This window comes from Anopheles coustani, chromosome 3, assembly GCF_943734705.1.
Source record: "Anopheles coustani chromosome 3, idAnoCousDA_361_x.2, whole genome shotgun sequence".
In the NCBI taxonomy this organism is placed as follows: Eukaryota; Metazoa; Arthropoda; class Insecta; order Diptera; family Culicidae; genus Anopheles; species Anopheles coustani.
The window spans coordinates 65,613,804-65,639,464 of NC_071288.1; the positions used below are offsets into that span (position 1 = coordinate 65,613,804).

Consider the following 25,661-nt stretch of genomic DNA (forward strand, 5'->3'; position numbering starts at 1 on the left):
ATATAACAATCCCATTTGGCACAGTGCTATGTTTATTACTTTTTCGACCTTTTAAGTCTTCAGGTAATTTCGACATCCTTAACCCAATTACAACACTTTTTATGTTTATTTATTTTTTTATTTTATTAACTAAAATTTATCAAAATTGTTAGGGATCCGCAACAGCCGAGCGGTAGCGTCGGTTAGAAAATCGGCTCACTAGCGCCGAGGCTCACCACCTCGACGGTGTGGTTTCGAATCCCAATCGAGGACTGACTATCCACGTACACCAAGGGAAAAAGTCTTGCAAGCCCTTAACGGGCAGGCATGGCCCAACACGGTCGATGCGCCAAGAAGAAGACCAAAATTGTTACGATTTCAAATTGGGTAACAAGGTTTAAAATTGTCGGAAAATAATGTTAAATTAGCAATTGAAACTAGAATACTCAGACAATATTCCTCTAAATATTTATTTTAAATTTGTATCTTTAAAGTATTTGCCGGCGAAACCGGACACAAAGGTCGCTTCAGGGGTTTGCACCGTGGGCATTAGTTATGTTTCCTATGGGGACAATAAATAAAACAAAATAATATAATCGCAGCAGTCCAAGCCTGCGTTTGTCGAGGATCGATCCAATCACCGACTGCTCTGGTTTTCCCCACGGCACACCGGTGGCAGAGCAACCGTCACATTCGACTGATTCGATCGTGCCTCGATCGAGATATTCGGAGTTTGCCCCCGGATCGCAAAGCGGAAGGCGAAGTGGTAATGGTGCTGTGTTATGGATGAAACGAAAGCGTTTTCATAACATCACGTCGTCGTGTCTCACAGCCGGCCACAAACTTTAACCTGTCCACTTGCGCCAGGAAAAGGAAAGACACTGTTCGGTTATGCTGCCATTGATGCCCTTTCCAATTCGAAGGTCGTTCGTTTTAAACTGATGTTTTAGAAAAATAAACCAACCATTTCCACCGAGAATATCGATCATCGTTCGACTTCGGTTGATCGTTCTTTGACTGTTGGATCGAGCGAAACCGATCGCTTCGGATGCGTTAGTCTCTGCAGCCCAACTTATTTTTATAAGTTTATACCTTGCACACTAACTCAATTTGCTAGGACAAAACAATTATACTGTCCAAGGGAGCTTGACAGGCATGAGATCTAGTGACAACAAATAAAAAGCAAACAAGCTTCAAGAAGCTTTTGCGTATCGTTAGCCACCGATCGACGGAGGTGACGCCTCGTTGGGCAGAAAGATAGAGATCAGCGCGCAATTAAACGTAATGGATTCGCGCAAGACGACACCGCGTGGCTGGGCACGCGTCATCTAAGTGGCAGATGTCGCCATCCTTGGAGCTGACGGCTGGGAAGAACCTCACGCCTCCCTGGTCTCTGTTTATTCAACTCGCATTGTCCTATACCGCCCCGAGCATCCTTGGGCAGGTGTGCAAACTTTTCCAACGAGCGTCGCAGCCAGCGCAAACGACACGGCCAGGGTCAGGGTGAGTTCAATTTTCGGTGAAAGCGCGGCGCCCAGAGATGCTTTTCCGACGTTTTCCGCGCGGCGGCCGCCAGAAGGTGAGGAAGAGGGTCAACCAATCGAAACGAAATCAATTCCTCACTGCCATTGGAAATTATCCACTTATCGCGCGGTTTTGTTTGGGCGAGATTTGGTTCGCACGAAAATTAGTGCATTTAGCGCGAAGGTGTGAATTCGCGTTTGATTTTCTCGTCTTCTAAATATAATGAAAGGTTCTTGCCAGATGTATTGGCGTTTTGAAAATTGAACTCAACAGCAAAACTTATAAGCAACGATATAAGCAACCTGTCTCTCGTTGGGAATAAACGAAAACAAACATTCAGCACAAACAATCCTTATGGGCTTGTCACTGGGCAAAGCACGCTGTATGGGCAAAGTACGTGTTGCTTCCGTTTTATCCGCTTTGCTTTACGGTGTCGCAAACTGGGTTTGGCAATCACATAAGACGTGAGAGAAATCAGACGGTGATTGATGTGTGATAAAAGTACGCGAAAGTTGCTCGGGGGGTTAAAAATATCATCAGCAAACATATTAAATCTTCGCTTATTACCTCTGCTGAACGAAACATGTAGCAATGATTATTATCCTTTCGACAGGGTGATAGTCAATTTGGAGCCTATTCCGACGTATGCTCATGGCAGATATTATACGCCGTTACATATGACATGTGTTACTTTGATAAGGTTAGAAATAAAACTGGCATACGAGAGCAAAAAGCAAATAGCCAAAAACTAGTGCTAATGCTCATATTGATCGCTACTAGGCTTCCTGTTGGCTAAAGATAAACAGACCCATGAACGAGGAACTACCCACTGATCTACATTCGACTAGAAAGCTCCCTTAAACACAATCCCACTATCGCGTTCCTCTCCCTCGCTGTTATCGAGTTAAGTGAATCACTTAAAACCGTGGTACACTGGTAATCTATTGTGCACCAACTCGCTCTTTTGCCACCGCATTGTAGTAAACTGCTCCCACTCTCAATCTCTCGTTTGCGATCGGGTTTCTATTCGTACAATCCAAAGATCACGAAGTGTTTTTCGTTGGCGAACAGGCCGAAGCATGCAGTCGGCGCGCATAATATTATGGCACTCTCGCTTTCGTTCGCCGAACCGTTGCTGGAGCAAAATCTTCGTCTGCCGAAGGGAGGTCGAGATTTTATGGTAACTGCCACTTCGTATATGGAGGTTTTGCGATTTTTTGAACGTGCTCAGCTGCAAAACGGTGGGTTTGGCGCGCGCGGCCACGCTTCGGCTTCGGCGATCGTTTCGGGTGGTTTTTGTTAAATCGTTGTATTTTTTTCTCTTCTTTTCTTTCGTGCGATCGTGCACAAGAAAAGCTCGGCTTGCGGGCGGGCCGTCGGAAAATAAGTGGTCCACGTATAAAACGGAGCAGCCAGGTCCGGTTCAGTCACAGTTCGATCTTGGCTTCTTAGCACGCACATCAGGGCTGCTAGGAGACTTGAGACACCCCCTTAGCGGCACGGTACGCTTTTCGTCCTGTCCTGATCCTGTACTGTTGATTTTCTTCGCCTCCGCTTTGTTTTGTTGGCTGTTGCCATCGCAGTGTTCGGTGCCAGTTCGTGTAACCAAGTGCTAAAGTACATCGTCCCCCTACGTGGAGCAAAGGTGAGCGGAAATAATAATCGAAATATTTTACATCTTCGTGCAAAAGAAAACAAAAACAAAACAGTTGAAGCGTGAACGGTTTGGTGCGATAAGAATCGCAAAGTGACTTTCATCGGGAAACTTGAAAAGAAGAAACTAAGCCACTTTCAAAAAACTGTGTTTTATCACCGCGCATTAATAATGCAACAAAACGGTATTTTGAAAGTAACGTGTGTATCGAAAAGCGATTAGTTTTTGTTTTTTTATCTGTTTAACAAGAAGTGGTCGGAAGGGAAAAAAAGGCATGCTACAAGCCCGCTTCGTTTTGTTACCAGTGAACCACATCGTGAGCATGTACACCTCGAGGATTGTGGCTCAACACAGGACCTCGCTTTGAAAGCAAGCGCTTCGTGCATCTAAGTCAACGACCATCAGAAAGCAATGAGGAATCGATTTCATGATCGACTGGCCAAATAAGCTAGATGGACCCGAGAACGTCTCATGGCAGTCGATCAAGAACATGACATGATAACACAGAGCCAGTTTTTTTTTTGGAACAACCAGCAGACTAGTTGACCTGCTTAAGCTTCCGCCATTGCAATCGGTCCATCGTACCGAGTTACAAATGGCAGTTTGTACCTTTTTTCCTTTAACCCTTACTATGGTGCTAAAGTGCGTCGATTGTTCAAGACCTTCCAATGGAAAAATGTAGTTGTTTCTATGGGTTTGTTCAGCTCTGCTAAAAGAAGTGAGCTGAACCGAACCGATGCATGTCATTTTGCACTCTACAAGAAACTAAAAGATTAGATCATCGGAATACATTTTTAAAAATGGAATGAGCCGATATATAATGTGAACATTGATTAAGTTTCATTTCAAAACTGATGAAGATTTGCTATTGATGAAAACTCCACTAGTTAGTTAATTGAAAAAACTACTGGAACATATCCATATTTTTTAGTGTAAGTAGGTTCTTTTTTTCATCTCCACACAAATACCTTGCAGAATAGTAAAGTCTTTTTATTTGGATCATCACCATTTTGCAAACAATGGCAAGATTTTCTGCATTATCTGCATTTTTCAACCAACCTTCACGGTATTTGCATTCAAACTGAAATTTGCAAAAATGTGCTGTTCTAGTTCAATTGACCAAATACGGCCAAATACTTACAATTATAAATAAGAAGAAAACTTTTATTTTAAATTTTACGTGATAACTAAATCAATTTCATAAGTGATGAGGATGTTGAACATAGTATTTGATAACCTACGCCGCATCGACCAAGAGGGATTTAAATTCATAGTAAAGAACTATTATCACCTCCGCATTGGCAATCGAAACCGTGTTTCATAAAATAAACACGTCATTTATCCCCGCGCAAATTTACAAAAATAAAGCTTTATAAGAACATACGGGAAATCAAAAAACAATTAAGTTCTGCGTAAATGGGCGTAAGCACCTCATTAAGCGGCAGATTATTTCGCAATAAACAATCACCGAACCAAGTGGAAGGTGCCCCGAAAAATAAGTCCTTGATGCATTCTATCCAAGCACTCAAATCATTGTCATTGAGCACGTCACACGATGAAGGAAATCCGATAACGCAATTTAGTAGAGCCGGCTAAAGCTAAAGTGAAACTTGCCTTCCTGTGTCGCTCCGGGACCGGATCCTGCGTGCATCGGAACCGGCTACTTCCCGCCACCAATCCGGTTGCGCTACCGATGACGATCACATCATCCGGTCGTTCGTTTGTTTGGCTTTTCCCTCGGCCAGTTCGCGATTGCGCAAGCTGCAGCACTGGCACAGTCTCAAGTACGTGCGATGTCTGGTGCGATAGTGTGATTACCCGCCACTACAACGCACGCACGCACGCACGCACGCACTTGCAGATGGAACATTATATCACCGCGCATAATGACCCACACACGGGCATGTGCGTCGATTTCCTTCTTCGCGGGTGAATGCGAAACTAAAATACAAAACACCGAATCCCACAGTGTCGACGACCTTCCCAGCCTGTCAGCAGCTTCCTCAAGAACGGCATGATTCACTCGCCCAGCAACAGCCGTCCACAGCAGCAGCAGAACAACTTTCGCGAAGCCCCCCGGCAAGGTGCTGTTTTGGATACTTTTCACCCACTTAATGGACGAAGAATGCATTCTGCTCACTTTCGAGCGCCCGGCCTTCGGTGCAAAGTTATGGCATCCCAGATCGCCTTCCTTTCTCGGCTTCGCCACCGACTTCTTCGAAGGCGCCGCCACCGACTTCTCGCCAACTTCAGTGATCCGGTTATCCGGGGCGAAATCCATCGTACTGGTTCCCCGGAGGCTGCGGGAAAAGTGAAACATAACCGGATGGTTACGTACATACGGCTATCACGCGCACAACCGTTTCGTGCCGGTCGATTCCTTCTTGTGCACTCTTGCGCCTATCTTGGCAGGGACCTTGGCCGTCCAAGGCCAACAGTTGTTTAGCTACCCTTGTTGTGGCTTGCCCTAGCTTTCACTCGCCGAAACGGACGGACAGCGAAAGGGGACTGGGGGGTCGATCTGTGATTTTTGTTTTTCGGTTCTTTTCTCCACCACCCCTCTCCCGTTGGTACCATTCTGACGTCGGACGAGTGACCCCTTTGGTGGTAGAATTTCACAACGAACCGAAATAAGGATTGAAGCCACCTCGCCTGAGGGTTGACAGTCACATGCGAGGAGGTGCAGTTGGAATCGTTTGAAATCTGACGATTTTAACACACTGAGCTAGCGAGCTACGACTACCCTCAATTAAATGCACGCACAGCTTTGGAGGAACGACTTCGTCGTGGGCGCACCAAGGTAACGAAACCCCCAAATAAGCCGAATGGGGGTCAGTGCGGAACCCTACAACGAAAAGCAACACAAAACAAATGGTATAGCCTGCAGGGATGCGAGATATTATGTTTGCTTTTTGCAAAATGAGTTTAATCAAAATAAAATAACTACTCACCCATGGTTCCCTTGGTGGATATCCTTCGTATCCTCGAACCTAAGATGTTGAACGACGACGATTTAATAAGTTGACCCAAATGAGTCGTTTACCTTTTTCAGCATAAGGGATACAAAAAACCTTTTAAAATTGTAGCGAGCCAGAGAAATATACTCAGGTCGAGAAGAGAAGCTTACATAATTTTGTGGGTTATTTCGAAGCATAAGAAGCCTTGTAAATGCGTAACGCTCGATGAGATGCAATAAATTATTATCACAAAATGAATTGCATTTCTCATCAGATCAGCCATAGTTTCCTTAATGTTTGACTACGGTGTGCGCCTCAATTTGGGCTCCAAAAAAAGGCTGGTTTTTTTTCTTTCACCTTCCGAATGCATGAGAAATCCACGTGTGAACTGCTACGAACGTCTCAATTGCCGTTTGCATACTAATCACCGCTACTGCAGCTGCATCACCGTGGTGCACTCTGCGACCCTCAACGACTCCATTAGACTATCCGTTTTGGTGGTTTTCTCGACCCGGAACGAAGCTACTGCAGCTAAACGAGATCTTATGTAAAGTGACGCGTTGGTTGAAATTTCCCAGCAAGTTTTCAGATTTCAATTTTCTACCGTCGGCAGTAGGCCGTACGAGATGGATGTCAATTTTTCATCGCCCTATTCCCGGGCAATGCAGCTCGACCGAGGAGTCTTGGCAGGGTATGATTATGCCTTACCGTATAATCACAGCCTTTTATGAGAGCGGGCAGCTAACAAACCCGACGAAAGCGAAAGCTCGCCTAATGATGCCAAACCTACGCATTTTTTCGACGGTGGAAAATGAAGCCCAGATCTGAAACGGTAAACATAGAGCCCGCACGTGTCAAATTAGAAGAGATCGGTAGCAGAATTGCCTCTCATTAATCGGCGATGCGACAAAGTAGGAAGAAACGTTGAACATCTAACGATCCAATTTGCGGAAGGGAAAATGGAAAACTCTCCTGAGAACGCAGCGATCAAAAGCTACCGTTGCGCAATGGAACCGATTCTCTTCAGACAAAACGTCGTCGGTGCGTTTGGTTCGCCTACTCGGGTAGGTTTCACTGGCAATTCATCGTTTTTGAAGCCCGGTGTTTAGTGCACCAAGTTCGATGCAAATCGAAGGAAGAAAATTATAAAGTACAACGAAAGCTTGTTACGCTACGAATGGATGTGCGTTTCAGAAGGCAAAAAAAAAACCCATCGCAGCGCCCAAACGTCGATCGGTTGTGACTTATTGGATTCGTTCTTGGGTAATTCGACAACATCCAACTTGCCCGTGGTTGAAGCTTCAAACAGTTGATTGATCGAGCAAACGCTTTCCCGATCTCGGTGCCAATTTACGCGACCGGCAGGCTCGACTCGACGGAATTGATTAAATTGTCCGTTTCCAGCGGCTGCCGCTCGGTCACGGTGGCGAGAGGCATTTTATCCTACCACGACGCTAATTGAAAACCATTTGCACCACTTTGCGAGAGCCCCGCAAGAAAGTGGACCGCCGGGTCCATCGCGGAAAAAGATGAAAAGATCTCACTCGGCCGCGTGACGGATGTGGCAGGTTTTCCACGCGCTTCTGAGCTGATAAAAGATCGCGCAAATTTTCATCGAATTTTGGCGCGCACCGCTACGTCAACGATAGGCCGGAGTTTCCATAACTCCGGCGTGGCGTGGTTCCCTTAACACCGCTGACGTAACGCTGTAGGGTCGTGCCCACCCGGAGTTTATTTCGCGGCGGGTGTTCCCGGAATGTGGAACCGAACGGAATCGCTTTAATAATGACTCAATTTCAACTTGCATTACTAACGAACACCCGGGCGAGCAGTTAATTAACGAGCGCTCCATTTTTACATTTCCATTTGCCTCGGAAGAACATTCCTGGTTTCGTTTAACATAAGCCAATGGCAAGTGCATGGCGGAATTTGTTTCTGATGGGCGATAACCATTGAGATATCTTAAAGCGATCATCCTAAAACGGAGAACAGTTTAACATACATTCATGACTTTATCTACTCAACTCAGACACGCGGATGCTCGATCAAGGAACAGAGTAACGTAAGAGAATTTCTCTTTTAATAGTCTCTACACTCGATTTCTCTGCCACACACCTTGCACTCACGCGTAAAGACATATCGTAACTGGCGAATGGTGGCACAATATCCTACAGAATGGCAAATACAGATTCCTCCAGATTAATAAAAACACATCCCATTGATCGACAGATCGTAGATTGAGCGCCAATAGACATTCCTAGCATTCCCATTCCTTAGACTCGATTCGCTGACGACTCGCACACGAAGGAGTTCCAAGCTTCAGGTACCATTTTGCCCGATTGCGGCAATACGAAATGAGGGTTGGCCGCTTGTGATAATTACTCACCCGACAATTGCAGCGGTTGCTTGCCATGGGGGACACACTTTGTCTAATGAAGAACCGACGCCCGTTTGACGCGGACCGTTGACGCCTCGCAAGCGGTTCTCATTCTGTGCACTCTGAAATTATAAAGGCTGGTTTCAAAAAAAAAAAAAAAAATTGGTACAGTCTAACGCAATAGATGAACAACGGCAAACGGCAGCCAAAGGATCGCGCAAAAGATCGTTCGAAAACGGAAAGTGTCGGTGCGTGATTGCCCAAGCATCATCGGTTCGCATGGAAGCCTTTGACACAAGCGCACGACATGCGATGGATGCGATCGTGGACGCTTTCCCGAAGCCCTCTCTTCTTCCCACTCACCCAACAACATAGCATATGGGCTAATGGGTCGCGAGGTGGTTTTGGCCTACAAAACGCGTGCCCTAATGCTCGCGTGGTCTGACACGCACCGGCATACCGACCGGTGACGTCTTAAGCACCAGAGTTCACCATTCATCAACGGGTAAGATTTTTGGTTTTCCTTCCTTCGCCGTCTCCACAGGCTCCCAAAACGCAGCATACCGGTTGCGCAAACCGGCCGGCTGTCATATTAAAATGGTTGCTTAATTTTTTGTTCAAATAATAGCGGAGAAAATCGGAGCGCCTATCGCGGGACATTAATCGCCCCCTTGCCCTAATGGATCACCTGACGAGTGGAGTCAAAAAGAAACCTCCCTCCCGTCTCTGACAAATCGATCGTTTGGTAATTAGAGCAGGTGCTCCTGGTGGGCGTGAGGGAAACATAACCACAAAGCAATCCACCGAACTATCCACCTTTCATCCGTCGATCCATGTGGAACGCCCTACCGTTTCGAGCAGCCCGATGATTGACACATATAAACATGACAGCATTTTCATCTGATCATACGTTCCATGCGGTCCACATCAGAAGGCGGGAAAAAACTTTCACGCCCAAACATCCTTTTGGACGCCCTGATGGGCACCCAACCTATCGTGCTTTTCACTCCCCTCTGCGTTGTACGTGCAACCTCCGATCGAGGAGGTTATCCGACGGATCACTTTTTCCGTTTTTCCTTCACGTGTTCGCTACCTTCTCGTCGCGACGATATGATTTATTGACTTATAAATTTTTCAGTTAATTTTGCGCCTTTTAGATGTACGATTTCGCTTTATTCATTCAGTGCCTCGAGGAGGTCTTGCTCCAATTGAAAGCCGCTGCAGGTCGAGTATGGGCGATATACTTTTTTCTTTCCTGCGCAGCTTTCATACATTCATTCACGGTTGAGCAAGGGGGTGCAGTTCAGGTGTTTTTTTTATCCATTTCGTTGGGTGTGTCAAAACGGGACGCAACCGGTTTATGATTTATTGACCACGCTTCGGTTCAACGAAACGGTTTAACGGATCGATGGTATCACCAGACGCGGCCGGAACATGACGAATCGTACGCTAGGTGAAGGTGAGTTTTCTCTGCATGAAAAAGCAGCCTGACAGATGAAGATGAGCTTCTGGTTTATGTAAGGTAGCTTTGAAATTGTTGCCTTAAACGTAATGGCATAATGCAATTAAAATATTATATCAACAATTCATCAATTTTCCTCAATCTCTTCCAAGTGTTTGGGTTTTGATTCGAATAGCGTTTTTTTTATTGTACGTCAAATTAAAATAAATTAAAATACTAAACAAAAACTTGACTTAAAACCTAATTTTGATGCAACCAAAACTAACGGTAAAGATTTTGTGCTGCATTTATTTTCATCAAATAGAGTTGTGACCATTTTTGAATTGCCAAATACGTGATTGGTTACATCGATTGATATAACAACAAAAGAAACAGTGGGTACCGACGAAACGCCTATTGAACTACGTAACGGACGAATTCAAACAATTTACGAGACGCGATTTACCAGCGCCTCAATCATCTAGAAAACGCAACGTTTTTCACCTCAACCGTCCCTCGCAACCTGTCCGGCAGCATAATTTATTGGAAGAGTGCGTGCATGTGTTCATTGTTGTTTTCCATCTTCCGCTGTTTCCCTTCGGGCTGATCAACGCAACGACGTGCAGCGCCAGAATCTTTCACCTTGCAGCTCGGCATTAGCGTTAATTAGCAGTCAATGCCACACTCCCCGGTAACGGAGTGTACGGTGCGAAAAGCAAACACTTTCACATGACCTCGACCCGCTCGTAAAAAGGCAATCAGTACGGCTCAATGAAGAACCACAAAAAAGATGCAGCATCAACAAGTGCTAAACAACAATGCCAGTAATGGTTTGCCAAACGAAGCGTTTGAGGTTTTGTTTATGTTTTTGGGGGGCTGCATCGTTTTGGTTGGGATTTACTTAGCCCAGCACACCCTTTAAGGCGTCTGAGGCATGTCTGACCTTGCCATGCGAAGAGCGAACAAAGCCGAAAAATTGCTACTTTGACTCGTGATCCGTACCGGAGTCAGATCCGAATTCGTCATCATTTTTCACAGTTTCCCCCATGTCCCCGGAGTTTGCATGTCGTTCGTGCGATGCGCGATCATGACATTCGTATCAGCGGCCCGATCTAGACCAGCTCATCTTGATGATCATCGCCCCCTTTACCGAGACCTTTTCCATCATAATCCGCAACGCGATCTACGATATAAACGACCGAGAAGGAAGCGAACAGCGAAGGCCACCGGATGGATCAACTATAATCCGTCCTTTTCATTTGCGCTACCGTGGAAAGCACGCAAAAATCAACTCGTACACGCGAATATGTTCCAACGACGTTGACGACCCGTCAGACGATGGACCTCTTTCTACCGAGCGAAAGGAACCGTATACCAGCGATTTGTGCCTTCGAGTGGAAAACGGAGCAGCACCCAGAGGGAGCCGGGTGAAGAAAAATAGACAGCAAAAAAGACGAATCATTCCGCATCGCAAATTGATTATCACCCCTGCGGCTGGAAAGTAAAAGCGTGAGGAACCTTGATTTTGAACTGAACATTATGCAATTTTCCCTGCCCGCTCTATACTGGCCTCTGGTATTGGCTGGTAGGCCCGTACGGTAGCCCTCCTCCCTGTTTTCCCTTTCTTTTTACCCTGCTTACACCTTCAGACAGCGCAGGCTTGAATAATTTTGCTTTGGAAAAGGAACGCTACACGGAATGTGCCACAATCTAACGCCGCACAGTACGAAATGTCTCTGCTCTTTACGCCCCGCTTTGTACTGGGTTGGCACTGGCTCGGAAGCGAAGTGGCGGAAAACGGTAACAGATATACCGCTGCCGATATTTTAGCGTTTGCCCACTAATGACAGTTGTAATCGACGTAATTGAAATTGTTATTCCTTCCGGATACGCTTTGCTTTACCCACAATAGAAATATCAATTGATTCAGTATGCACGCAGACCATAAAATAACGCCAAACCAGACTGTTTGCCCTCATTTAGATTCGTTCAATTTGTAGACTATGCGTTCCATGAGAGACCAACATAAAATAAAATAAATGCGTTAATAAACATTAAAATAGTGAAACCGCGCCCCTCTGAAGCAAAATTTGACTTATGGCAGCACGCACGAATACACGCTGTTTACATAATCCCACATGGGACACGGTATCCATGGCAAAAATCAATTTCTTACAGCTTTTCACGTACATTAATTATTACGCGTAAAAATCTCGCAGTGCAAAATCACTGTGTTACTAAATCGCTGAAAGGAGTTTCCTTGGACGGTTGTTGGATGTGCAGTAGGTTACTCAAAGAACATTTCGTTCCACATTCAGATCATGCGTGCCATGCCAACTGCGAATTTTATGGCCCGTTACGAGCCGAATGAGTTGCCCGTAATTCGGTAGACCCAGTCAAGGAACGTAACGGCGTTGTCCTGAATTACACTTTACCACTTGTATGCTTCGCTAATTAGGTTATGTTGCCAACCATCCTCACCGTTTCTTGCGTTACATCTGCTAACGATCAGTTTTTAACACATCGTTTTAGTGAAGTTGTCAAACTTCCTTTTTCCTAAATAATACTTGGAACAAAATTAAAAGTTATGGACTTATCCAACGTGTGAATAAGACTGTTATTTTGTTGGAAAGACAACGCTGTTCTTGGGCAAATCGGAAAGCTATGGACATCTCTTTTATCTAGCTGACACCACGAAGGAAAGCCAGCATCATATTGCATAATTCACCAAAGTCATCGCCACTGAAACGGAAACAAAAACTCAGTTCCAATGAAGCTTATTAAGCCGTCCATGCCGTCTATGCTACCGGCGTTAGGCGTGTACCGCAAAAACAATAAAAATGAACCAGTCTTGACCGGGGCCGAGGGAAAGCCTGCGAAACCCGTTGATCAAAACTTTCTCTGATTTATTACCCCGCGTTTTCCACGCCGGTACCTTTTCGGTCGCACACGAAAAAACACACCTAGACTCATGCACACCCGTTTGGACAGACAAATTAGTGCTGTATGAAGTAGTGCTGGTTGGTATTGAATAATCAAACAATTTTCCGGAACCGGCATCTATTTAACTCACCTCACTTCTTTTTGCCTTTCTTGCCGGTTGGTTTGGTGGGCTTTTTGCCATTGACGCCGGCATCTCCACCGGGTGTAACCGGTACGGCCGGAGGTGGCGCGGGTCTTTGAGGTGGCGCAAACTCTTCCTCCAACACCTGCACACCACGCGTTTCCTTCGGGCGGATTTCCCTTGTGGGCCCCTTCGGAGTGCGCAGCTCGATTTCGATCCGATGGCGTGGATCACTGCCTCCTGCGTCCTGTTGCGGCTGTTTTCCAAGTTTTAGAACGAACACATCCACGTTCGGATCATGCCAACCCTTGCGGCAAATTTCGATACCGGCCAGCTGCTTTTCGAGCTGTTCGTCTGCGGTACACGCTTGAAGACCGACGGTTCGCGTCGGATCTGGCTTCCTCCGGAAGTCCTCAATAGTGACTGGGGTGGTCTTTTTGGCAAGCATAAAATCGCCCGACCAATGGTACACCGGGTACTTGAGAGTCCCGCGCACCACGGGAAGCTGGCATGCATTTGTCTGCTGTTGAACAAACTCTTCCTTTAAACCGTAAACACGATCAGGGAGGGTAAGTGAAGTCTGGCAGTCGCGGGGCAGAAAGCGAGATTATTAGAATTGTTATTTCAAGCATTCGCTACAAAGACTCACCCAACATCCTTTGGTGCATCCATTCTGTGCTTCCTCCCCGTCAATATTGACCGCAATGTTGGCATCCTTTTCCACACGAATGCAAATAGCGTTTCCATTCAACTCGGCCGCGTACTCGTCATACAACTGTTCCTCTTTATTCTCCGCCAAAGTCTGCTGGAAACTTGCTGCACTAGCCTTCGGAGCGATTGGTTGCTCATCCTCCGGTTCCTCCGTTGTGAGACATTTTATTACCGACTCATCTTCCATCTTGTAGCACGTAACGGGTGGTTCCAGCACGTTGCGCTTACCAAAGAGCACCTTCTGATTGGCGTTTGGACCCAGGCAGGTCATCCGAATGGTAACAACTGCGAATCCTATGATTCCGGACTGCTCGGCTTCGACAGATTTTCTCAACGGATACATTTCCTTCGTCGTATGAGAAACTGGTTTACTAGGTCGCTTGCTGTTGTTAGAATTGTCCGAACGGAGGGATTCCTTTGAGCCTCCGGAACTCCGATGCGCGCCGTTCCGTTTTTCGAAGGCACACGTTAGGTCTTGCAAAATTTTCCGGCCCGGCTCTTCCCACAGTCCAACCAACCGTTTCACACCATCCGGTGACTTCTCGTGTGCCGATATGCGGAATACGGGTTCCTCGCTCATCTCGATCGCCGGTTGGTAAACAAAGAGACCGTTGGCACCGGTCTTACGCGGCTCCAGGTCCACCGTGGAACCGAAATCCTTTTCGCAAACCTCACACCGTACCAGGTCTCCAATTTGCAGCCGGACGCACAGCTCACCACGGGACTGTTTGTTCGGTTCATCGAGGTGCGTTGCAATTTTCTGCGGAAATATATCCAAATCATCTACAATTAGTTCCAAAAGAAATATGTACGACATTTTCGAGCGCTCAGGGATTTCGTGACTTAAAATTTTTGAATACAATTAGCGACAGAAATTGTAAACGCTTGCTGACGTCAAATAAAACTGAGTTTAAAATAGTCGTCTATGCCAACTTGATCTAAACAGTATTGATTGCCTTTTCCTATTTTTATTGACTTTTCTTGGTACAAAATTTTAATTTTGTAAAACTTTTTTCTCTTTTCAGGTAATTTTCATCATCCGTGCAGCAAATCTCTTATCGGTTCGTATGAGGAAGTTGAGCCACCTCTTGGAGCAACATGTGTGACACAGTTTTTCATCAGGAGAAATGCCTGTGTTCGGCCGTTATTTAATTATACAACACTCTCTCTACATCCACACCACGTCATGATCAATCTTTCCACCAAAGAAATGTGGCCACCCGTTTCCTGGAATGTCCCGTCACATAAACACACGCTCTCCCATGTGAAATTGCTCTAAATTGGTGCTCCCGCTTAAAAGGCATTAGATATTACCACCGTTTGCACGACAAAGTCTGCACCGGGCCGGCGAACCGATGGAACAAATGAGATGAATTAAGTAAAGGAAATCGCCGGCTAAGCCGTCCCGGCTTACACTAGGGCTTGCAGGCAAATAAATCATACCGGCTTGGCGCTTGACGGTGCCGGTGTCCATTATCCGTTACGCCACCCCGGGTTCCACGGGTTCGCAGCATGGCACGCGTATGAACACCGATTTGTCGGTTCGAATTTGCGGTTCACGAGTCATCATAACTTTTGCGCCGCGCTTTTATCGATCACTATCCCTCCCCCCCCCGTCAAAGGTGGGACGCGGTGATATCACCCATTTTAAATTGTACCACAAACTGATGGGGTGGACAGCATGACTGGCCGTGTGTGTCAGGCATGCAGATCAGGAGTTCGATCCTTAATTTCGGCCTCATTAAAAATCCCTCCACACAATATCGATCGGATGATTGACAGGTGCGGTCTACCGGGATCGATGCTTTATGTGGCCACCCGGGTTTCGGATGGCTCTTATGATTTCCACTCGGACTGTAAACATTGTTCTTCAGCGAACCGCCCAGCAACATTGAAAGCTATATTGTGTTCGCTTTTGTTAACGATCCTGTTTATGTTTATTGCAAGCTGACAGGTGGATGACAACGCTGGAGTTGGTTTTGTGGAATGCCGGTGGACATTTCCGACAGAATGAATTGAAGAAGCAAAAAAGCGTGTCCACGAGGCATATCTGGTATCTTCTCAGCCATCCAGTGCCAATTACATTGATTTGACTCTCTCTTACAATTCGCGTTGGTTTGGAATTGTTGATTTTTATTGTAACAAATCTCCTTTCACAATAGTAAACAACTGAACGAAAGGATGGATGGATGGATGGTTCCGCCACTGGATTGTACGTTCGACCATGATGAAAATCCGATGGGCTAGAAACGAATGGAATGTGCAAACGACGCCCAGTCACTATTTTGGAGCCGCTTGACTGGCGTACTGTCGCTACTTTGTTGTAAGGAAGTTTCGATTCGGCTTAGCAAATCGCCTCATATTTTACCAGACACCATAACGGACCGGACTGCCACCGGTGTCTCACTGTCATTAGAGCCAAGGGTCATCGAGATCGATTAATTGGTCGTGCGTAAGCGTCGGCCCACGGCACAAACGAACAGCTGGTAGGGTTTGTGGTGAGAACGGCTCGACGCATTCAGCAACATTTACGATGACAGTCGTGTTGCGCTGGAGACAAAATTGCGTTAGCGTGAGTTCACCGAACGAATTTCGAGCGCACTTCAAGCAGTCGAAGATTTATCTATCTAAGACCTTTCGCTATGCAAACAAGGTCAATCGAAGGGGTTGATCGCAGCCCCATACCGGACGGTCGTTTGATTGGTATCCGTTTGTCAAGCTCTCAAGTTTTTCCTTGGGCCACCAATCAAATATTGATTGGTTTCCTCCGCGATGACATCCGTTTTATCAGATCTTGTTATTTTCTCGCGCTCTCTTCTCTCTTCAATTCACTCTGTAGCACGAGTTGAATTCGAATTTGTGAACTAAGTTTGTACTTTCGAAGCGTCTAATAGATCCTTCCAACCTAAGGCAATGTAGCCACAAGATTTTTCCTTTCTGCGGGTACAACTTAAACCGTCAATCATTGCCGGAAGTACTGCACCTCCTTCCATTGAACGCACTTACTTTTTACTTTATTTTCATCTTTCTACTCATCTATTAACACGATGCTATCCAACAACTCCCCCAAAAATGTCTGGGAATTATTTACCGTTAAAGGGGCACAGCTTTCTTTAGCCATTTCTTTAGGGATGTTACGGCGTAAATCATGAGGTTGCCGGTTAATAATTGCCAGTCAGTGGCGCGAAGCAACGCTTCCGACCTCTTTGATATTGGTAGGTCATTGATGAGGATGGTAATGATATACATTACTCAAACGATTGCACGGTTAATTTTCGTAGCAAAAGTCTTGATGTATGGGGTTTTCGAGTTTACTTTCGAATGAAAAAAAAAAAAAACATTACATCACTGAAGGATCATTGCGCAGCAGCAAGCGGAAAGAGTTTTCCTAAATATATCATGATTATGAAAAGAACCACTTGTAGAGCCAAACAAATGTGTGTATATTGCTTTATCAAAATCTACTTAGATTATTGAGACACACAATGTTTATGTTGCTAAACATTTGTGAGATTAATTATTTAATCATAGAGCTTGTGCAGCCGGCAGGAATTCTATGTTATGAGATTTTTCACACCAGCCTCACCGATTGCAAACACGGTTCAGATCATTGCACCAAAATCAACGCATACTTAATGCATTACTGCAGTTTAGGTGCAGCTCGTGAAAGCAACAACCCTCCTTCCTTCCCTTTACGTTTTATTTATTTTTCCCCATGTTCTCCAGCGCACCGACTCAATCAAACGGCGGTGTTTAACTTAACCAAACAATTACCGTTTGTTTGAAGTTCGCTGTTTTACGCTCGATTACAATTACGTCCTTTCCCGTTGCGTTGCACAGGCCGGCCCAGGCGCAACCACTCTTCCAGCTGATGTGAACGTGCATTAACACGTGCTGGCTTTCATTGAGCGGTTTGTTCCCAGCGCAGTTGCGTGGACTACCGATTTGTACAGGCTTTCGGTCGGCTTGCTAACAATGGCTTTCGGTGGCTGTTGGGGGCCCAGTTCCGATAGTGGATTGTCGGAAAGGTCTTGGGCGGCATTCGATGGATGGCACGCTGGAATTATGACATGCGACCGTTGGAGTTCGAGAGACCGAGCAGGTTCCGACACGCATGCCGCTGTTTGCGCAGCGCTCGTTTTCGAACGATTGCAAATTTTCGTTTGGGCTCCGTGCTCCATGCTTGAAACCCTCCGCAATCTTTGGAATGAAAACGTGAGACATTTCTCGTCCATCCAATCCATTTGATTCCGAGCACACAATGTACACTATTTGTACTTTTGTTTGTCCACTCGTTTCCTCATTTGAACTTTCTGGAGTGAAACCAAAGGAAAGGAAGTTCGTCGCTTGCAAATTGCTGCAAAATTATGATCCGCAAACCGAACTGGTACGTGATCGAATTACCACTCTCTTTTCTCGCGGCCATCACTCATTTCCCATTCCGCTTCTGCACACACACACACATACAACACGGTCATTTGTCTTCAAACATCATTTCCCCAATCCGCGCATAGCAAACATTTCTGGACATAAATAGCCAAGTGACGTTAGCACTGATCGTTGCGTTTGAATTCCATTTTGCTATGATAACTTTGTGCAGCTCGTAAGAGATAGTTTCAAACTTTTGTTTCTTCGCCTAGACTTCCTGTAAGCAACAGGAACATTGTTCAAAGGGTATTGACAAATGTAGAGCGATTTTTCGAGCTATAAGGTACAACGACTCAGGTAGCCACTGAAATTGATAAATGCACCTAAAACAAGCGATATAAAGCACAAAACCATATAAACGATTCCAAATTTCCCCATGTTAGCTCAAGAAAATACTTTACAATATCTATTGTTCATCATTTCCTTCCATTGGAAACCACCTAACCTCAACGACCCACCCAATTTTGAATTGCACCACGCATTGGAATTGACAATTATTTTTCGAAGCACCCTTTTTCCACCACCCTTTTTGGTGGTTCTTTGCGCCACCAGCAACCAACAAGGCATGACGCGACCGTTGGGATGGAAACGAAACATGTCATTTCTCCTTGGCAGAAAGCGGGAGGTTACTTTAACATCTCACCGGGCGGTTGTCGCAAATCTGGCCGATTCGACATCGCCGACATGGACGTGGAAAAACAATGTGCCTAATTGAGGCAATCCTTTCATCGTTCGTTAATTTTTCGCCCACCCCAAAAGCGACCGTTTGGATTGCAATGTTGCGTTATTATGCGAGTGCGTGTTGCGTGCCGATTGCGCAAGAAGCCGATGGGGACACCACAAAGATTTACCACCAAACCACCGGTGGACCACTTGACCACCTACGACGGTGCCGGAAAGGAACGCCGCCATCGCCAAACCGGTACATCCCGCTAATGAGTGAACACATTTTTCTCTACCGGTCCGGTGGAAGAATGTTGGCGAGGTGAAGTACGCAGCCAAAGGGCCCAGGTAGGAACGAAGAAGTAATGCCAATGTCAAGTGGCCAGAAGAGCTAATAATGCACCGACAGCATAACTCAACGCGAGAGGGTCGTTGATCGCAACCGTCGATCGTTGTCGATATTGATCTTCGCGAAGGGGTTCGTCGTCTACAACCATATCGAGAGAGAGAACCGATTGCAGCTACACAGAGGCAATTATTAAGAGGATTATCATCGACACCGTCTTCTGCGGTCTCTCATAGACACGTCTATGGGCCAAACTATGCCCTAACGAGTGGCCCATCGCCGGTGGTATATGAAAAACGATCCAACGGTTGCCTCCGAGCTGCCTGATGTCTTAATGCGCCAGGACCGGCGGATGGCAAACCGCAGATGAAGATACCACACGACGGACTGACGAGTAAATTTCACAGCAGAAAAAAAAAATGATGAACAGATCGATGGGAAGTTGCACTTTTCGTATCCGGTAGCCGGGTACATTTCAGGCGATGGCATTTAAATCGATGAACACGCCCGCATGACAAATTTAACACTATTTTCAACGACTTTACCTCCATTTGTGGAATCCTCTTACACATCGATTGAAAGGCAATTTTCCTGTTCATGTTTTATTCAAAATCTTGCCGTGGGTTAAGGTTGCTGTTTTCATAACAGTGCCATAGAAATGTAAATGTTAGCCTTAGACTCTAGTACCACCTCAAAAATCGGGTTTCTCTCCTCTCTCTCCCCCTCAATGGGTTGATTTATGATCATTCACACGACGTACAGTGACCCTACGGAATGTATTTATGTACTCACTTGAAATACTTCTTCAACACAGAACCTGTTGCTGCGGCTCGAGTGACCTGTGAAACTGGACCGATCGGTTGTGAACGGTTTTTATTATCGAATAAAATTTATGCACACCATTTAACGGCACCGTTCGGTGTGTACGTGTGTGTTTGTGTTGGTCGCAATGAACTAGAAATATGGCAGGTTAGGACGTACGAATTTCGTTACAGATTCGTGCGTGCAACATTGGCAACATAAAGCTCGCCCCAGCATCCTTTCGGTTTGCATACACATAAGACATAACAACCCTCGCCGTTAAGCAGGGAACTTTTCGCACAAGGTCGTGACGAAGGTTTGCCACACTGTTTTGCATCGTAACCGAGGGGCAATACAATAAACACACCAAGTGGCGACTACACAATTTACCAACCGCGATCGATTTGGACAAATCGGACCGAAAGCTGAGGCCAACAATGTTGAATTTAAGCATTTCCAGCGCGCCCACCGCCGTTACCCAACCACAAAAAAAAGGTGGCTTCCCAAGAGAGAGGACACGAAAAATACGCGTCGTGATCGTCGCGAAAAAAGAATAAGATGAACCCCTGCTAGGTGGATGACTGGAGTGGAAGTAGAGCGGACCGTTTTCTCATTCCCTTCGAAAGTTGAACGAATGGACAAATCAATAAGTGAATGATGATTGTAAAATTTGTTGCACTTCAAGCCGGACAATACACTGTGCATGATGCAATTGGATTGCAACCTAAATCATGCTGCTCGGAACTTATAGTGTTTGTCCAATTGTTTAAATCGATTGAAATAAAAATAGCGATGAACGTGTTTTGGGTTTAAAAAAAATAGCAAAATAAAACGCATAAAGACTAACGTCATCTCAAAAGGCTTAACTTTACGAGCAAATTAGTTCAGTGTCAACGCGCGTTGATGGCGCCATTGACCATCAGCAATCATAATTTACTCCCCAGGCACCATACCATGGAGGCCCACGAGTGGACCCAAAACCCACTCCCAACATCGTCACCAACCGCTTAGAATCACCATAATATTCTCACTTTATTTTAAGAGCACAATCATTACCCCCCTTTTGTCGGTTAGCTTCGAGCCGCGCATGCCGTTTGCTGCGCTTCTATATCTGGCCCCGTGCGCACACCATAATGGTGCAAATTATAGGCTCTATAACGGCTTCCAACAAACCCCGAATACTCACTGCTGATTGTCGATTTGTTCGCTAACTCATTAGCGTCATAATATGACACCTGACTGGCTCACGAGATCAGTCGCCAATCAGTCGGTATCAAGGTCCGTGGGGCAAACTCCTTCCCAGGACTTGTCAAAAGTGGCCATACTTCCAAGATCTTCGGGTGCCCCAAGAATCATGGTTAAGAGGAGTTGTTTGAGCATCGAGTACGGTAGGGTAGCATACGATACCATGCACCGTAATCAATGTGCAATGACATGCGATAATTGGTGTTGTACGGAGGTACGACACTGGCCATACGAAAAAAAATGCAGCACCCGCAATCCAATCTGTCCGAATGCCCCAAGGGCCGGTAATTAATAAATGCTCTACAAAACGTCGGTGTTCGCCTGATCGCCTTTGGGGGTCATGTTTGGGCTCTGGTATACTCAAAACAAACTCTAGACCGTTTTGCCAACTGACGCCCCACATGTGCACAGGCGACAATTGTGGTTTGGTGTATGGTTGCACACAAACCGTTCCAAGCAACGATCCACATTGAGGTAGCGGCGAACAATCTCAACAACGCTTGACGCATTAGACCTTCCATACGGTCGCGTTTTGTTAATCTTCTCGTCACCTACAACCGCAAGGTTGGACTATTTTTCTACCACGAGCCCTCCTGTGAAGGTCCGTTTGCTTGTCTAGCTTTAGTTGTCATTATTATGCCCTGGAAGAGATAAAGCTATGATGTAAGGCACGGTACTCGTGGTATAGAGGACGGCGTATTTAAAGCACCTATTCACAATGGACAAAATTGATCTCCCAAAAAATGGGACCAGATCGATATAAACTTGCACTATTGCTCAATGCACTCGTGTTTCCATTTCCAACAACGACTTTCAACCGTCCGAGCCATAATGGACAATAGGTGTTTCGTGTCATGCAATCTCTTGGATCTTGGATCTATGAACTCGTTGGTTTGGCAAAGAAAACAAAAAACTATTAGAGTGATGTGTTGCAAAACAAACAACCCACACGTGGTATGAAGGAACCAAAAAGTGTGCAGATTATAATTACATTAAACATGCCTACGGGGGAAACTAGAAAGATTAATGGTTTTCAAACAACTAGATTCGCTAACCTGAAATATTTTGGACATTGTAGCATGTGTGTTGTTCCAGGGCCTTCGACAGACGACAGATCCATTTATGCCACTAATCGACCCGGTAGCCAGACCGGATCACATTCTTGTTTTTATTTTTATCGAATTTTGTTGCGTCGAAAGACCTTTCAGTTTGACTAAACTGAACTACGAAACTGGCTTCCGTATGGCGCGTGAAAGGATTTTTCAAAGCGAATTATTCCATCTCTATGCGCCACTGGGCACAACTGGTTCCCCGATACTCGGTCACTCTTCACTACAGAAACAGATCGATTGGGTTGAAGGTTATGTCAGTTCGCGCCGGCAGAGAGTGAAAGTGAAATCCGGCTGGTGTGCGGCTGATGAAAAGAACTGAAACATTCCGCCACGGAATACAAGCTACCAACTTGTAAGAGCCACCCCGAGTACGGATGCAACCCTGGGAAACCATCGACACCCGCGACTGGGTTTATTGCCGAGGCAAGAAAAGGCGCACTTTATGCGCAGTACACGCAAATCGCCCCCTGCTGTCGGGAGTTCCATCTGTCACGAGAAAATTGTCTGCCTGACAGTATCGCTTTGGAATGGCACGATCGTGATCAAGATGGCGGGAGAATAATGGAGAGGCCTACCGACCGACATTCGTCAATTCTGTGACTCTAAGCCACCGAGTACCTCTAAAGCCGAGCATTTCACTAATCCAAGCAGTGATCATATCGGTTCTACTGTGCTGAATCAATTCCACGGCTAATTGTTTTATCCGTTCTTTACCAGCACCTGGTCGCTGTTGGATTTGATAATGATCGCGGAGCACTACTAGGTCTCCTGTAGCGCAACTAATCCGCTAAGAAATCTATCGGACCACATGCCACGACACTTTAGACGATCGATTCTCCAAGGTCCATCGCCATCGTTCATACTCGTTTAATAGGCTCACACCAGATGGTGATCTAGTTCGTCGTGAACGATCATAAAACCATAACTTTGTATTTCAAAAGCCCCACTTCCAAATGTCTTTTTCCCGAGGCTACCGAATTCTGCTTCATTGCGGCCTCGAACCGCCGAAAGAGGGCGTCACTAAGTTCGTGGGTTCGTCCAACAATTCGTCACATCAATCTATCGCTTAAATAACTCTATCAAGCGCTAAAGCGTGTGCGGGTGCCTCACCAGTACCGTAGAGTATGATAATCGATCTCCTTTCAAAGCGATTCGTGTCCGGTTCACGCTTCCAACGGTAGCGAAACAAAAGGCGGCGATACGATTTACGAGCTGCAGAAAAACTTAAATTAATTAACAGCGCCTCGGCGGGACAAAATAAAGCAGCAAAACAACAACCGACACAAAAACTGTGCAGTATTTCATCGGTCCTGCGGAAGCAGATCGAGTTTCACTGGGAAGGCGTATAAACGTTAGTTTTAGTACCCTGCGGAACGGTATACACCAAGGCAAGGACAGCCGCTGGCTGGCTTGTTGGAGTCGATCGTGAAACTCATAAACCAGTGCCCAGTCAGATCACCCTAGGAAGCGGGGCTATAGAACCATTCCCGAGGTACCACGTTTCTGTCCTTTTCTGTGTGACGACCTGTGCCTGTGCACCTCTCGTTGGGGATGGAGTATTACATAATTTGCTTCCCACTTGCGATCGCCTTTGGTAGCGAGCGATCACGCTTGCGGATCATCCTGCCAGGGGTAAGTCTTTTTATTTTTCTCCTTTGAAGTACGCTCGAGGCTCTACCTAGTGGCCACGACCGTGCGGCGGGAGTGGAAAAGATCACGGCGACGCAAAGATTCGCGTGCACTAAATTCCTTCCAAACTCCAGTGTGCGCAAAATGCTACTGAAGCAAGTCGAATGTAGGTTAGACATGTTACCCTGACGGGTTACCGTCGTCATCGAATAGTACGGTGCCATGCAATGTATTTGAATTCCGAGAGACACTGGATGCAAGTCAAAACACGACCAAAGTAAATCCCCCTCGAGGGGGATTTCTACGATGAGAGCGAACTGATAAAATGTTCTGTGTTCTCCGTTAAGGGCAGCCTCCAGCAAGGGGGAACGACATTATGCACGAGTTGCACACATTTGCACACCGGGCAGCGTTAGGCTTGCGTTGACAGAGGAACCCAGCAGCTAGTGCCTCCGCTCGGCGAGTAAGGTCAGCTATGGTAGCGCCCCCGTTGGCCAAAAACTTCCTGACTGTTAAATAACACAATGGGTCACCCTGCTGGTCCCATACCACGCTCCGTGACACGGTGCTCGGTCAAGTTTCTCAACGGACTAATGACTCCCAAACGATTTGGTAGGCGGGGCGGGTTGGTACCGAGCTCATGAACAAGAATTAATCATAAAACCACAAACTAATCATACCTACATACCGACCCCGCCAGCACAGCTCCGACACCCAACCCAACCCAACCAGCACACTGCTAGCGTATACGGGTCTATAGAAATAAATACATTCTGGTACTAACCAGAAAGACAGTGCCCTTCGGAATAGTACACAATCAAGTACACCCTGGGCCATTATTTGGTTATTTGAGCAGCTGTCAATTACTCGTTCTATTACGTGCGCCCAGTGCTGATTTGCTCGAGTATTGTCGGTGGACGCTCGTCGTACCCGGTAAATCCTCACGAATTCCGTTCGGAGACGGGCGTAAATCGCATAAGAAGCGTTTTTATGTCAATTCCCTTCGTTCGTGAGAGATGAAAGTCTGAAGGTCAGCAGCAGGCAGGGCAGCAAAGTAATAGGCAGGGCAGCACTTCATTGATTAAAACACCGTGTCCTCGTTTGGCTCGGCTTTTATCTGCACATCCATTCACGACGGTTGGCGCAGATTGAACCATTTCCAGTAATTAGCTCTGTAAATGATGGTAATATCGCTAAGTGTATCCGGTAACGTTACGTTTAATCTGTGTCGGGACAACTTGCATTCTTATTGACCTTGTATCGAACAACAACAATCTAAGATGGTATAGACATGCCATATGCACCGATTGGGCCACTAATCGACAGATGGTTAGTTTTGACCAACTAAATGAACAAAAGGTAGGAAACATTTTATTTAGCTCAATTGGATCAACGCTATTTCCCAAGCCCCGACGAATTCTTAAGTAAAAAGAGCTTCAATAAAAGACCAAACCGAAACGTGGACCAACTGCCGTCGAATCAATGCAATTCCTTTCCTAAAACACCGGATGGCGGCAATTACGTACGTTTCATAAACAGACAATTGATAAAGGTGCTGCGCGTGTGACTGGTCGCGCTACCGCCTCCCATAGTGTTCGCGTGTGCCTTATAGCTGTCGACATTGACTAAACATGAATTCCTTCAGACGTCAGCCTCACTGTTGTCGGTTAGCAGGGGACGTCGTACAGCAGCAAACACACGTCGAAACGATTCGATCGCTGAGATCAGCG

The 25,661-nt window shown here is 46.0% G+C and overlaps 1 protein-coding gene across 1 annotated transcript; it reads right to left on the reverse strand.

Annotated features, from left to right (window-relative positions):
* Positions 1-13,006: 13,006 nt before the first annotated feature.
* Positions 13,007-14,524, reverse strand: LOC131265450 (uncharacterized). Its single transcript, XM_058267718.1, has 2 exons — positions 13,646-14,524; positions 13,007-13,576 (listed from the first exon to the last, which is right to left on the reverse strand). Exons 1-2 carry the CDS (start codon positions 14,522-14,524, stop codon positions 13,007-13,009), a joined length of 1,449 nt encoding a protein of 482 aa, XP_058123701.1.
* Positions 14,525-25,661: the final 11,137 nt, after the last annotated feature.